Source organism: Rhodamnia argentea, chromosome 4 (assembly GCF_020921035.1).
Source record: "Rhodamnia argentea isolate NSW1041297 chromosome 4, ASM2092103v1, whole genome shotgun sequence".
Taxonomy (NCBI): Eukaryota; Viridiplantae; Streptophyta; class Magnoliopsida; order Myrtales; family Myrtaceae; genus Rhodamnia; species Rhodamnia argentea.
Window position 1 is genome coordinate 16,719,697 of NC_063153.1, and position 12,600 is coordinate 16,732,296.

General features: G+C 37.2%; 1 protein-coding gene across 1 annotated transcript; it reads left to right on the forward strand.

Annotated features, from left to right (window-relative positions):
- Nucleotides 1-1,843: 1,843 nt before the first annotated feature.
- Nucleotides 1,844-10,627, forward strand: LOC125314772 (receptor like protein 21-like). Its single transcript, XM_048277857.1, has 4 exons — nt 1,844-2,259; nt 4,381-4,512; nt 4,583-4,717; nt 8,144-10,627. Exons 1-4 carry the CDS (start codon nt 1,914-1,916, stop codon nt 10,354-10,356), a joined length of 2,826 nt encoding a protein of 941 aa, XP_048133814.1. The 5' UTR covers nt 1,844-1,913; the 3' UTR covers nt 10,357-10,627.
- The last annotated feature ends 1,973 nt before the right edge of the window (nt 10,628-12,600 follow it).

A 12,600-nucleotide genomic window follows, 5' to 3' on the forward strand; every position in this document is an offset into this window, starting at 1 on the left:
ATCGGAGCTGATGGTTGGTGATCAATGCGATTTTTGGGCAGTGGGCATTGTGGTGTAGTAATACGAGTTCGATGGTAGACTTCATAGGTTGGTTTGGAGAAAGAGACCAAGCATGATGTTGGGCGTTGGAGATTCAAGTTGAGATAAGTTGATACAGAATAGTACTTGAATTAAGGAGAAACAAACCTAACACTGGAGCTACCACGTGAGGGGGAGATTGTTGAGATACATGTGTGAGCTGTGTTTAAGCAATCCTATATCGGAGAATTGATGTGGTGTGGAGCAATTAATATATCTAAGTTGGCCCGTAACTCATTGTCTTAAGCTTTTGAGTGAAAGTGGGTTCACATAGATATGTTGACGGGCTCAGATGAAGGGTATCGAGCTCCTACTATACGCTCTCAACGGGTCCTCAAGGGCACAAATGAGAGAAAAAAGCTGAGAGGAGGGGAGGGGTGAATAGGGAGTTAACATGGAGATCTGTGGGAGCGAGCTGGCAAATTCTTCACAAAGGAAAGTCATTAACGCGGGCCACTGTATTTACAAACAAATTTAGACGCGCATTTGCAAAGAAAAAGAAAATAGAAGGAAAGAAACTTCCAATTCAGCGATTATTAATGGATGAATTACTACATTACACAAATCCAATTGTACATGTATATGTTAAGTTATTAAGTTATTTTATGGTGTTTTGGACGAATTTCCTCAAATGCCTGGAGCATTTTGAGCTAGTTGTTAATATTACTGGATAAAGTTACACTAGACCAATCCGTTTTTTCACATCCGCGAAAGGGCAAGGGTCCATCCGCCCTTTGCTTGCATTGACCGACTTTCGGAGTCTTGGCCAAGTGCCTCATGCAAAAAAACGAAGTAATTAGTGTAGCGTTTTGTCGGGCGGTAAAGAGGCAAAATCTCATCGAAGATCAGATCGAGATGGAAAGACGAATCGAGTTATTGGGCCGCCTTTCTTTTCCGTCGTCCTCATATTTCTTTTGGATTAAACAAACATAAAGTTCGTCAAGGTTTTGCCACTTTACTTTCTATAATGGACATTCCCGGTCATAAAGGTAAAGCATTTCCCAGCTTTTATCACAGGTGGCCAAGACGACATGGGAGAAATCTGGGTCAAGCTATAGTAGATGTGGCAAGTGGAAGCTGATAGATTCGCTCTAAAGAAAGACCAAAGGCTCGGATGCAAAAAATTTTGGAGTAAAATTTCTGCTCCAGATGTTCTTCTAGAGCATAAATATATTTTGCTTTTATCTTGGCACGACGGTTGAAAATATTTTTATTTAATACAAGTAAGGTATCAGTGTGTTGCACAAACTTAAGACTATGTTTTCTTTATAGATTGCTAATCAATTCCACATTCATTGATACTTCAAATTAATTGTAAGATATATTGAATGTTGACATGTCTTGTCTCGATCGCCTAGTAAAATTGATCAACAATGCCTTATTTTTCCTTCAATGAAGCCAAACAAATTCCAATTTATTTGATATTTCTTGGCAAAACAACATATGCACTAAAAAATAAAAATATCAAACCTTAGTTATTTATCTCTCTCTTCTTCTTCTTTTCTTTTATGGCGAAGTGATTCCTGGGCACATTTTTTGGCTGATTTGCTAATGATAACAATTTTTTTTAATCATTTTACAATCTTGATCATTCTCTTTGGGAGAAGTTCTAGGTCAAATCAACGGCGATAATCACGTGTTCCGTGGAATTGGTCCCACCCAGACTTTGAGTTTGGCCATGGTTGTTTCGTGGAGTTGGCCCAAAAGTGATAATCATGCGGAAGGGAAAGGCTCTGAACATATAAAGGAAGTAGAGATGACCCTCTCGTGAGTTTGATGTGAAGCAGAAGAAACAGATAACCCACCCACAAAGCGAAACACCGTTATACATAAACATGAAGTGTCTTTTATCGGGTATGTGGAGTTGGGTGGTGTTGCTGGTTTTGATGGGGAGTGGAAGAAGCATGGGGTGCTTGGAGGAAGAGAAGAATGCGCTGCTCAAGATTAAGGCCGCCTTCAACCACCCGGATGGGTCTTCTCTTCCCTCGTGGCAAGGCGAGGACGGTGACTGTTGCGGCTGGGAAGGTGTGGAGTGCGATAACACCACTATGCAGGTGACTCGACTATATCTGAACAATACACGTGAATGGGGATTGCCATCGCCTTGGGTTATTGACGCGTCTTTATTCCTTCCCCTGGAGGAACTTCAAGTGTTGAATTTAAGATGGAATTCTCTCTCAGGTGAGTCTCTCTGTCTCTCTGTCTTCTCTGTCTCCTCTCTTTGTTATTTGTTTCTTTTTTATTTTTATTTATTTTGTCAATTATGTTTCTAAGTAAGTAATCGTTTACTTATCATAATCATATGAGGGTGCTACAAACTACAAAGTGGATTGAGTGAATTCTTTTTTGGTTACCTCTTCCAATCATCTATATTTATCTGGACACATGAACTCATTTGGAGTTGGAGAAGGCAAATGGTTCCAAAATCCCGAGCCACTCCGCCTATGCATCCAGACATGAAAGAAAGCTAGAAAACTTGGTGGTTCAGTCTATTTAGATAGGGAAAGCAAAATAATGCACCCAACACAGATGGACATAACTGGTAAAAATAAAATAGATGACATGTCGGTTTTATTTACATGATTAAGTCGATGTGACCTAAATACATCCTCGAGAAAAACAGCAGGAGATTTTGTTACAGATTAAGCGATATAACAAAAATTTCAAAAGATGCACAAATCATCCAAACACTATCCGTACATTATTAAGGTCCTCTATATTCATGACAATTATAAATTTGCTCTCTTGAAAGTTTAATACCAAAACATGAGGACCATTTGACGGTCCAAATTGATTTCCCATTTGCTTTTCCGTTTGCTTTTCATTATTTTTCTTTTTTCTCTTTTTCCTTTTTCAACTTTCCCCCTTCTCTTTTAATTGAGAAATTATCAATTCAGCCTTAAATTTTCTAATTTCGCTAATGTCATTTTAAACCTTTGCGCGAAATTCCGTTGGTCTTTTCTGCTAACTATAACTAGAAATTGCTATGTGGAGATCTAATCATCGGCTGCCTTCATATGTGACACGGCCAATGTTTTGACATGAACAACTCTTGATGAAGTGACATCGTTTTGCATGCTTCTCTAAATTTTCTGTCTTATTTTTTGTTTTCTTTATTTTTCCGTGCTACTGTTCATCTTCTTCCTTAGAGAGCTGAGACCACCAAGTCGGTTCGTTTCCGTAACACCGCATTTCCCTGGAAGATCTCGTAGGAACCCTAGCTATCCCTACTGGTAGCGACTAATCCTTTATTTATTTATTTTTTTTAAAAGGTGAGCCTTTTTGAATTTCTGCTCATTCAATATCCCACGAGATGTTGTGCTCTGTATTAGGTGACTCTCGATTGGTTGTTTCAAAGTCTTGGCTTTAATTTCTTCACTCACAAATACCCCTCTAGGGAGCTTTGGTTTTCGTATTTTTCTTCAGCTTGCTCTAAATTTTAGACGGGTCTTTGGTTGCTTCATGTTTTCCTCATTGCCACAAGTTGAGAACAACAAGTGGCGAAAATGATAAGAATGAGGCTGTTATTATGGAGCTCCAATCTTAGAGCCCGTGGATCCCAGCAACCCCGGCCAAGCCCGTGGAAAATGAAAGGAAAGAAAAAGGTAAAGAAAAGAAAAAAGAATAAAAGAACAGGGAAAAACAGAAAAATCATAAAATTATGCAAAAACGATATTGTTTCGTCAAGAATTATACATGTCAGATTGTCGATCGTGCCATGTAGATCGGTCATTCGTGACTCAACATCACATCAGCTATTTTTTGCGGAAATGGCCAAAAGGACTAGGTTAGACTTTTGTAGAAAGGTATATGATCAAATTGGCAAATTTAAAGAAATTAGAATTAATTGATATGCATAAAAAATCAAGATTAATTCGATAATTATCCCTTTCTAGTCTCTGTTTGCTCTCACTTCTTCTCTCATGTACAAACCCACCGTGGACACTCATACAAGCGATGCTTATTGGTCGAATGCGAGCCACATGACAGTGCAATGCATGTTGACACGTGATAATCACAAAAGTAGAGTACAAAATGTGACGTGGAAAGCACACAATTATCTCAGCTTTGCTAGTTAACTAAATATAATAAACATTGGTAAAGGTACAAGCTACTTGTTTACAAAGTCACGTCGCACAGACTTTTTTTATGTTTGGATATATCGGACCAAACTGTATTCTGCCTTTTCAATTCTCCTCATCATGAACATATGTTTATTTCGACATATTGAGGATTGTTAGATAACTTATATTTATAGATGATTAACTAACCATTGCATGTATGGATGTTTTTATTAATTAGAATTAAACGGAGTGTTATACCTGAAGAAATTGAAGAGGCTATATCTATCTGGCAATTATCTACAACGAGTCCCCTCATTGTACAAGCAAACTTCAGTGGAGACCCAAAATTTGTCTTCCATTCAGCTTGAAGGTACACGCAAAATAGAAGACCATGCCTTGATATATAAAGTTCGGTTTTAAGAACCTTTTGTCAATCTCAGGTGTGAATCTGGAGGTGCTGGATCTTTACGATAACTATTTGGTGAATGATGCCCTCGCGGACATTACGAGGATAACATCTCTTAAGGCCTTAGACATCAGTGGTTGTGAGCTGAATGCATCAAAGTTACTGGAAGGTACTTTTCTGAAAATCCTTTAGTTTATCACCCTTTTAAAATAAGATTGTCTTGAAGATAGAAGACATGACTGCATTCTATTTGCCGTCCTCTAGATCATATTTTGGCCGCACATTTTCTTCAAGTAACTTAGTGCCAACAACATGTATCTAGATTAGTGATATTCTCTAGTTGTTTGGCTTATCCTTGAAATTGGAAGGATTTAGTTAAATGTCTATGCAAGCCATAAACAAACCCATGTCATGCTCCATGTTTTTATCGTGGATTCATGATGTCGGTGATCCTTAAACGTTTGGTCATTTACAATTTAATCCCTGATTTTTGAAGATTGAAGTTTAGGGCCCATGCTTTTACTTTTGTGTATCTTTCCCGGCCAATGTGAAGAGTAGTGTGATGACAAAACAGATGCAGTGAGTTATTGCTAAAAAGATACGAATAGTCTGAAATGACAACATAAGTTCAAATATTGTATAACCAATTTCCATGCAAAAGTTCAGGAATCAAAATCAAACAATGCTTGAAGTTTATATCTTAAACCACAATGGTGATCAACTTCAGGCATTGAAAGTTTTAACAGATTTCAATGAGCCATGGAGCCAAAAAATCTAAGTGACAATAAAGCTCAAACAAATCAACCTTAATGGACGTAGATGTCTCCATTGATTTTTACTTTATCCTTTTTGCTTAATCTAAATCTTGCAAATCTTTCACTTTGACCTTTTTTTATTAAAAAAAAAAAAATCGAAACACCTGCAGCATGTACAGCTATGGAGACATAGTTTCCTATATTATTTTTAAATTAAGTTACAAGTAAGATTTTGCTAGTATAATAAAAAGGATTAATACCACGAAAAACCCCAAACTGGTGTACCTGTAACAAGTTTATCCAAAAGTAATTTTTTTTACTACGAAAAACCCCGAACTATTTTTTTGACCACAAAAAATCCCAATCCGATAATTCTGTCACAAATTTATCCCAAACTATTTATTTTTATTATAAAAAAATTTCAAACTGGTACACTAGTAATAAATTTACCCTTTGTTATTTTCGGTTAAATTGGATTATTACTACAAAAAATTTCAAACTGATGTATTTGTGACAAATAGAGGGTAAAAATATTAAATTGATACGCTCTTCACCTGCCATGTGTCATCTAACTCAGTAATTTAACGGTAAAATTTGACGAAAACTAATAGAGGGTAAATTTGTCACAAAGTATACCATTTTAAGGTAAATTTGTCATGGGTGTACCAGTTTAGGATTTTTTTGTGATAAAAAAAATAGTTTGGGGTAAATTTGTCACAAGTATACCACTTTGGGATTTTTCGTGGTATTAATCTTAATAAAAAACAAATTATCTTTTACATTTCGCAAAGAAAAAAAAAAGAAGCACATCATTCGTTGGTTATGGTAATACTTCATGATTAAATTACCTATATAAATGGAAGTACAATAAGCGAGTCAAGTTTTCGAAATCTACTATTTGATTCTCAAGTATCACTTGACACTGATGACAAAGGGGAAAGGTTGCATTTGATTGATAGTGACTATTATCAAAAGGCAAAGTACCATGAACACAAAAAATATCTTTCTTTCATAATCTTAACTAGCTATATTGATTGATCTGATGCTAATATCATATCGTTTTTGTTTTCTAATCTCTCTTATTTGGAGATATTAGGGTTTAATTAACGAAATAAAAAAATAGATATTCAAGATTGGGCATGTCAACAAACAATATGTTCAGGCGTCACATTTTAATAAGCCCATACATAGCCACATTAACAATGAGCACCACTAAAAAATAAGTAGACATTTCATCTACGTGACATTCTTTAACTTCTTTTGGACAAACATACATGAGAATGTTCTCTCGTATTCTTGACACGTAGCACTTCATCTTGCCTTTGTGAGAGCAACTTGACAAGATCCATAACATACATCTGCAACATGCCCTCCATTTGACAAATAAGCTTTTAGATTTGTTCGTCGTCTCAAACTTCAATATGTTATTGTCTTAATATTTTAAAATGAACAAAGAGAAAGTATATTCCATGGAACACTTCAATTTATCTTTGTGATTACGGTGTAACAAGGCACATTGCATAGGTTTTGCTGAGAAAATTATCAAAAAAGTCCTAAATCTATTACTATTGTGCAAATTCAATCATAAACCTTTTTTTTTTTCAAAAAAATTAATTTTTTAAAAAAAATATCTATTTTAGTGCGGGTCACGCCATGTAGGATGGCCGATGTCCATATCTACGATTTCCGGCCAAAATTAGCTAGATGGACTGAATTGGCACAATGGAAAAAATTTAGGACTCAATTGGCAAAAAAAAAAAAAAAACTAGTTTAGAACAAAATCGACACAATTACAAATAGATTTAAAACTTTTTTTGTAATTTTTGTGTTTTAGCCATGCGACCGAAATGCGACCAAAAAGTATGTATTAGCTTGACGATATTTCATTCCCCCAAGATTCTCTCTCCTATTAATTTGAATTTTAAATAATGGATACAAAGGAAGATATGCTTATATGAAATAGCTAACTTTGAAAGCAACTTATAAATAGTTTATCAAGAAAACAATTTCTAATAGTAGTAAATCATGAAACTTATTTAATTAGAAATTAACTCTAAAACATATACCATTTAAAAATATACTATTTATCATTTCAATTTTAGCTTATTTCATCACATGATTAACATTTACTTAGTAAATAAGTTTTAAATTTTTGGTTTGTCATTGAAGACTTTAACTCTTATTTGAATACAGTCACTTAACAACTAAGCTTTCACTTATCTACCATTTCATATATAGGTAAAATCGGAGTTATGTTCGTTCATATGCCCATCATGTGGTAATTCACTTCGACTTATAAGCATTGCCTTATTAATTTGTCATCAACAAGCGTTTATCTTCATTGAGTTTAATTTAAAAAAATAAGTATAAAATAAAGTACCTCCAAAATCTTCACACACGAAAATTTACAGTTTATTTAGTTTCGCTTCCTCTAAAATTCATTATCTGAAATAGCTGATTTCATTTAAAGCATATACATTTAACAAAATATAAAAATGAAAAGAAACTTATCCAAAGTCCACTTAATTTGAAAGTGAGTTTTGCTCAATTTTGGTTTCAATGGTACCAATTCAAATAAGATTTCATTCATGGATAATGAGAAAATGATCTCGACGTTCGACTTAGGTGAATGAAAATCACATTTAAAGAGTACAACATTAGTAAGACAATCCGCATAATTATAATTAAGCTTTTCTCCCACGTTTTGTTTGTCCGATTTAAGGAATGTTTTTATTTGGTGCATTTCATACCCAATGAGTAACACATCTATCTCTGAGTGTTTTAACGATATGAGTACAATTTAGTGATGATACTCAGAGTTGTAGTGTCCACTTCAACAGGCTTGTGCGGATTGAGGACCCTTGAAGAGTTGGATATTGGAAAGAATGGATTTTGGGGTCCTCTTCCTTCTTGCTTCTGCAATCTGACCTCACTCCGTACTCTTAATGTCAAAGGAAACAATTTTAGCGGGGCTATTCCTTCATGTCTCCTCCATAATCTCAAGTCGCTTGAATATATTGGCTTCTCTGGAAATGCTTTTGAAGGCTCACTTTCGCTTGCTTCCTTGGCCAATACTTCCAACCTTGAGGTATTCGACCTCATGGACAATCGTAATCATCTGGAAATAAATACAGAAGGGCCCACTTGGTTCGCTTCATCTCAACTGAAGGTGTTTGTTTTATCAAATTGTGTGCTCAACAAAGACGCAAATGGCGTCATTCCCAGCTTTTTCAAACAACGGCGTGACTTGAGACGTGTTCGGCTCAGCCATAGTGGAATGAGAGGAAATTTCCCAAATTGGCTATTGGACAACAATGTCAATCTAGAGCACCTCCAACTCCAAGGCAACAATTTGTCGGGTGCTCTTAATTTGCCTTCCAATTTGAATCTTGACAGCATGCGGTGGTTCGATGTGTCCGCTAATATCATTGAAGGAGAGCTTCCATCCTGGATTGGTTTTATCCTCCCGAATTTGGCCTATTTAAATTTCTCAGCCAACTTATTGGAAGGTAGAATCCCTTCCTCCATGGGCAATATGAAACAACTGCAGACATTGGACTTGTCGAATAATGGCTTCACGGGAGAGATACCAAAGCCACTAGCTGAAAATAGTACGTCACTTGGACTGTTGAAACTGTCAGGCAACAACTTGCAAGGCCAACTACCACTAAGGTTGTTTAACTTGCCAGGGTTGACATCTTTGTATCTGGATAACAATCATTTCACAGGAGGCATATCGCATGGCAAATTAAATGGCTCCTCATTGCGAGTTTTGGATGTAAGTAACAATTTCCTATCTGGAACACTTCCTAATTGGATTGGAGATATTGAATACTTGAAAATGCTTGTGCTATCGAGTAATTTATTGGAAGGCCCTTTACCATTGAACTTCTGCAACTTGCATCATCTCGTTCTTTTAGACCTTTCAAGTAACAACCTTGGGCCGAATATACCCCCATGTGCCAATGTTACAATTATGAGGTTCTTGCATTTAGCAAATTATACACTTGAAGGGTATTTCCCTAAGTTTCTCTCTAGAGCTTCATCGATTGTCACATTAGATCTAAGACACAATGCATTGTCAGGTGAGGTCCCCAGTTGGATCGGTTTGCTTCAGAATTTGAAGGTTCTTCTACTGCAAGGAAACAACTTTGAAAGTTCAATCCCTTCGGATTTGTGTCTGTTGAAAAACATGAGCATATTGGATCTCTCTCAAAATAATCTTTCTGGACAAATTCCTTCATGTTTGGAAGATTTGTCATTTGGAAAAGATGGGGCATCTATGAATGCCGTGGAGAGTTCGCCGTGGCTATTGGAAGATTTCGCATTTGCTCCCACAGAGACGCCTCCGTGGCTATTGGCATTTTACAAATATGAGGGTAGATTCTCTTTTCCGTATTGGGATTATCTAGATTACACAAGAGCTAAGTTTGAATTAGAAGAAGTAAACTTTATGACGAAGAGAAGGTTGGAATCTTATAAGGGCAGCATTCTACGACTCATGTCGGGAATGGATCTCTCGCAGAATAATTTGACGGGCTTTATTCCTCCAGAGTTCGGCCACTTGAGTGAACTTCGAGCCTTGAACCTCTCGCACAATCATTTGACGGGACCCATCCCAGATATGTTTTCCAATTTGAAGAATGTAGAGAGCTTGGACCTGTCCTACAACAGCTTAATCGGTCCAATCCCTCCACAACTAATGGAGCTTTATGCCCTGTCAGATTTTAGAGTTGCTCACAACAACTTGTCAGGCAGGATACCAGACGGAAAATTTCAATTTGGAACTTTTGATAAAGCAAGTTATGAAGGTAACCCTCTTCTTTGTGGAACACCATTAACAAGTTGTGATAACTCAAGTCAGGTACCGGAGACACCGCCATCTCTTAATCATACCAGGGAGGATGACTCCTGGAGAGAAGCCTTCATGTGGAGTTTTGCAGGATCATATGTTGTGGCGTTCCTTGGCGTGGTTCTTTTTCTCTGCCTACACCCGTACTATCGGTACATGCTGTCCGAGCTTGTTCGTAAGCTTATCCCATCTTTTCCCTAGTAGAGATTGTTCTCCGAAGCATTTTGTGATGGAAAAATAAGATGAAACAGGGGGAAACCTTTATGTAACAGGATTTTATGCATTTGAGTCTTTATCTTTCATTTTGAACGCTTGACTCCTATGAGTGTTCGTATTGTATTCCTTGTCTTGCTAATTTGAATATTAGGAGATTTTGATATGGTTGTGAATTGAGAGAAAATAGTTTAGTTCAACATTGAAATGAATCCAGCATTGACAGATTCCTGTAAATGTTACCCAAGATGTGAAATATCTGATGTTTACAGACCGGGGTTTATCGACTTGAGACAAGATCCTACTCGCATAAAGGTTTGGGCACGGAAAAATTGCTTCAATTTGACGATGAAGGCATGCATTGCAGGACCACTGGCTCTGCAGCTTGAGCCCACCTTTGAACTCATTCCTTGATGAAGATTTATAGCAACTAGCAAGAGAAGTAAGCTTACCAAGTACTTAATGCAAAATTTTATGAGCGACTGTCTTCTGCATGTGCATCAGGATCAATGAATGTGCCTGTGTTTCTTTTCCCATCACCTTAATGACGTTTCCAACTAAACCAAAATAGATATTTGTCAAAAGGTGGACCCAATCACACCTTTTAACCAGAAGAAATCTGCATCGAGCTAAATTGATAGTCCTTTGGAAAAAACCAGAGCACATTATGCTGAGCTACATATATGGCAGATACTGAATCGGGCAATGCTGCAATGCAATAGTTCCACATAAAAACATGAAGTGTTCTTCGCTGGTGCTGTGCATGAGGAGTTCAATGGTGTTGATACTAACTATTGCAAAATAATGAGAATCTCATCGAGTTAAAACTCACTGGCAACAACTTCTCCGGTGCTTTTCATTTGCCATCCAAGTCGAATCTTGTCCATATGTGTTGGTTCAATGCATATGCCAATAGGATCGAAGGAGCGCTTCCATCTCAGATTGATTCCATCCTTCTGAATTTGCTGTACCTTAACCTGACAAGTTCAAATCGATAAGAGGTAGAATCCCTCCTTCGATGGGTGATATAAAATTGTTGACGACCTTAGATCTGCTGAATAATGGCTTCACAGGGAGATGCCAGAGCCATTGGCCATAGGTTGTGTCTCACTATATGCGCTGTAACTGTCAGGCAAAAAATTTGCGCCGCCGAATGCTACCTAGAACTACTAACCTGACAAGGTTGAAATATTTGTATCTGGAAGACAATCAATTCACTGATATATATCACCCGGCATTTTGGATAGCTCAGACTTAAGCATTTTGGACCTAAGGGATAATTTCTTGTTCGGATTGATACCAAATGGGATTGGGGATATTCAATTGTTGGGATTCCTGATGTTGCCAGTAGACATACTGGGTGGTACTTTATTGTTGTGCTTCTGCAAATTGAATTCTCTCGTTGTTTCACACCTTTGGACCAACAAATTTCGGTCCAAACACACCCCGGTGTGCTCATGCTACATTTACGAGGTTCTTGCATCTACAAAGTGAAGAGCTCGCTGTGCCTTTTCCTTAATTTGTTCTAGAGTTTAGTCCATCGTCATATCATATGGAAAATGCGTTGACAGGTGAGATGCCCAGCTGGATAATTTTGCTTTAGAACTTGAAGGTTCTTATGCTGAAACGAAACCACTTTGAAGGTTCAATTTCTCTAGCTCTTTGTCAGTTGAGGAAGATGAGCATAGTGGATCTCTCCTATAATGGTTCGAGTGCTTTTTTGGATGAACTATAACAAGTGCCCTTTCATGTCAAAGAGGAGATTGGAATCTTATGAGGGCAACATTCTGGAAAATGTGTCTGGAATGGATCTCTCCCACCATAATTTGATGGGCTCTCTTCCTCTAGAAAACGGTCAATTGAACGAAATATACGTCTTAAAATCTGTTGCCTAATCATTTGGCGGGACCGATTCCCGAAATGTTCTCCAATTTAAGTAAATATAGAGAGCTTGGAACGTTCCTACGAGAAGTTAACTGGTCCGATTCCTCCCCAACTGACAGAGCTATACGCACTTCCAATAGGCAAGACACCTCAAAAGAAAAACCATGGCTGTGGCCTTTTTTTTTATTTATTTAATATCTTGTATCAGAGCTTTGATAGATGCAGAGATTGCAAATGGGCTAAAGCAAGTTTCATTTCTGCAAATTCTATCTGCTTCCATCTGTTGCTTTTTCCCCCAACCCTATTAGGTAGACACTCTTAAGGCGAGCATAACAACGCTTCTAGAGT

Coding starts and splice junctions, on each gene's coding strand:
- LOC125314772 (XM_048277857.1), top strand. CDS start 1,914: ATGAAGTGTCTTTTATCGGGTATGTGGAGTTGGGTGGTGTTGCTGGTT. Junction 4,513..4,582: donor GTCTTCCATTCAGCTTGAAG/GTACACGCAAAA, acceptor TGTCAATCTCAG/GTGTGAATCTGGAGGTGCTG. Junction 4,718..8,143: donor TGCATCAAAGTTACTGGAAG/GTACTTTTCTGA, acceptor CCACTTCAACAG/GCTTGTGCGGATTGAGGACC.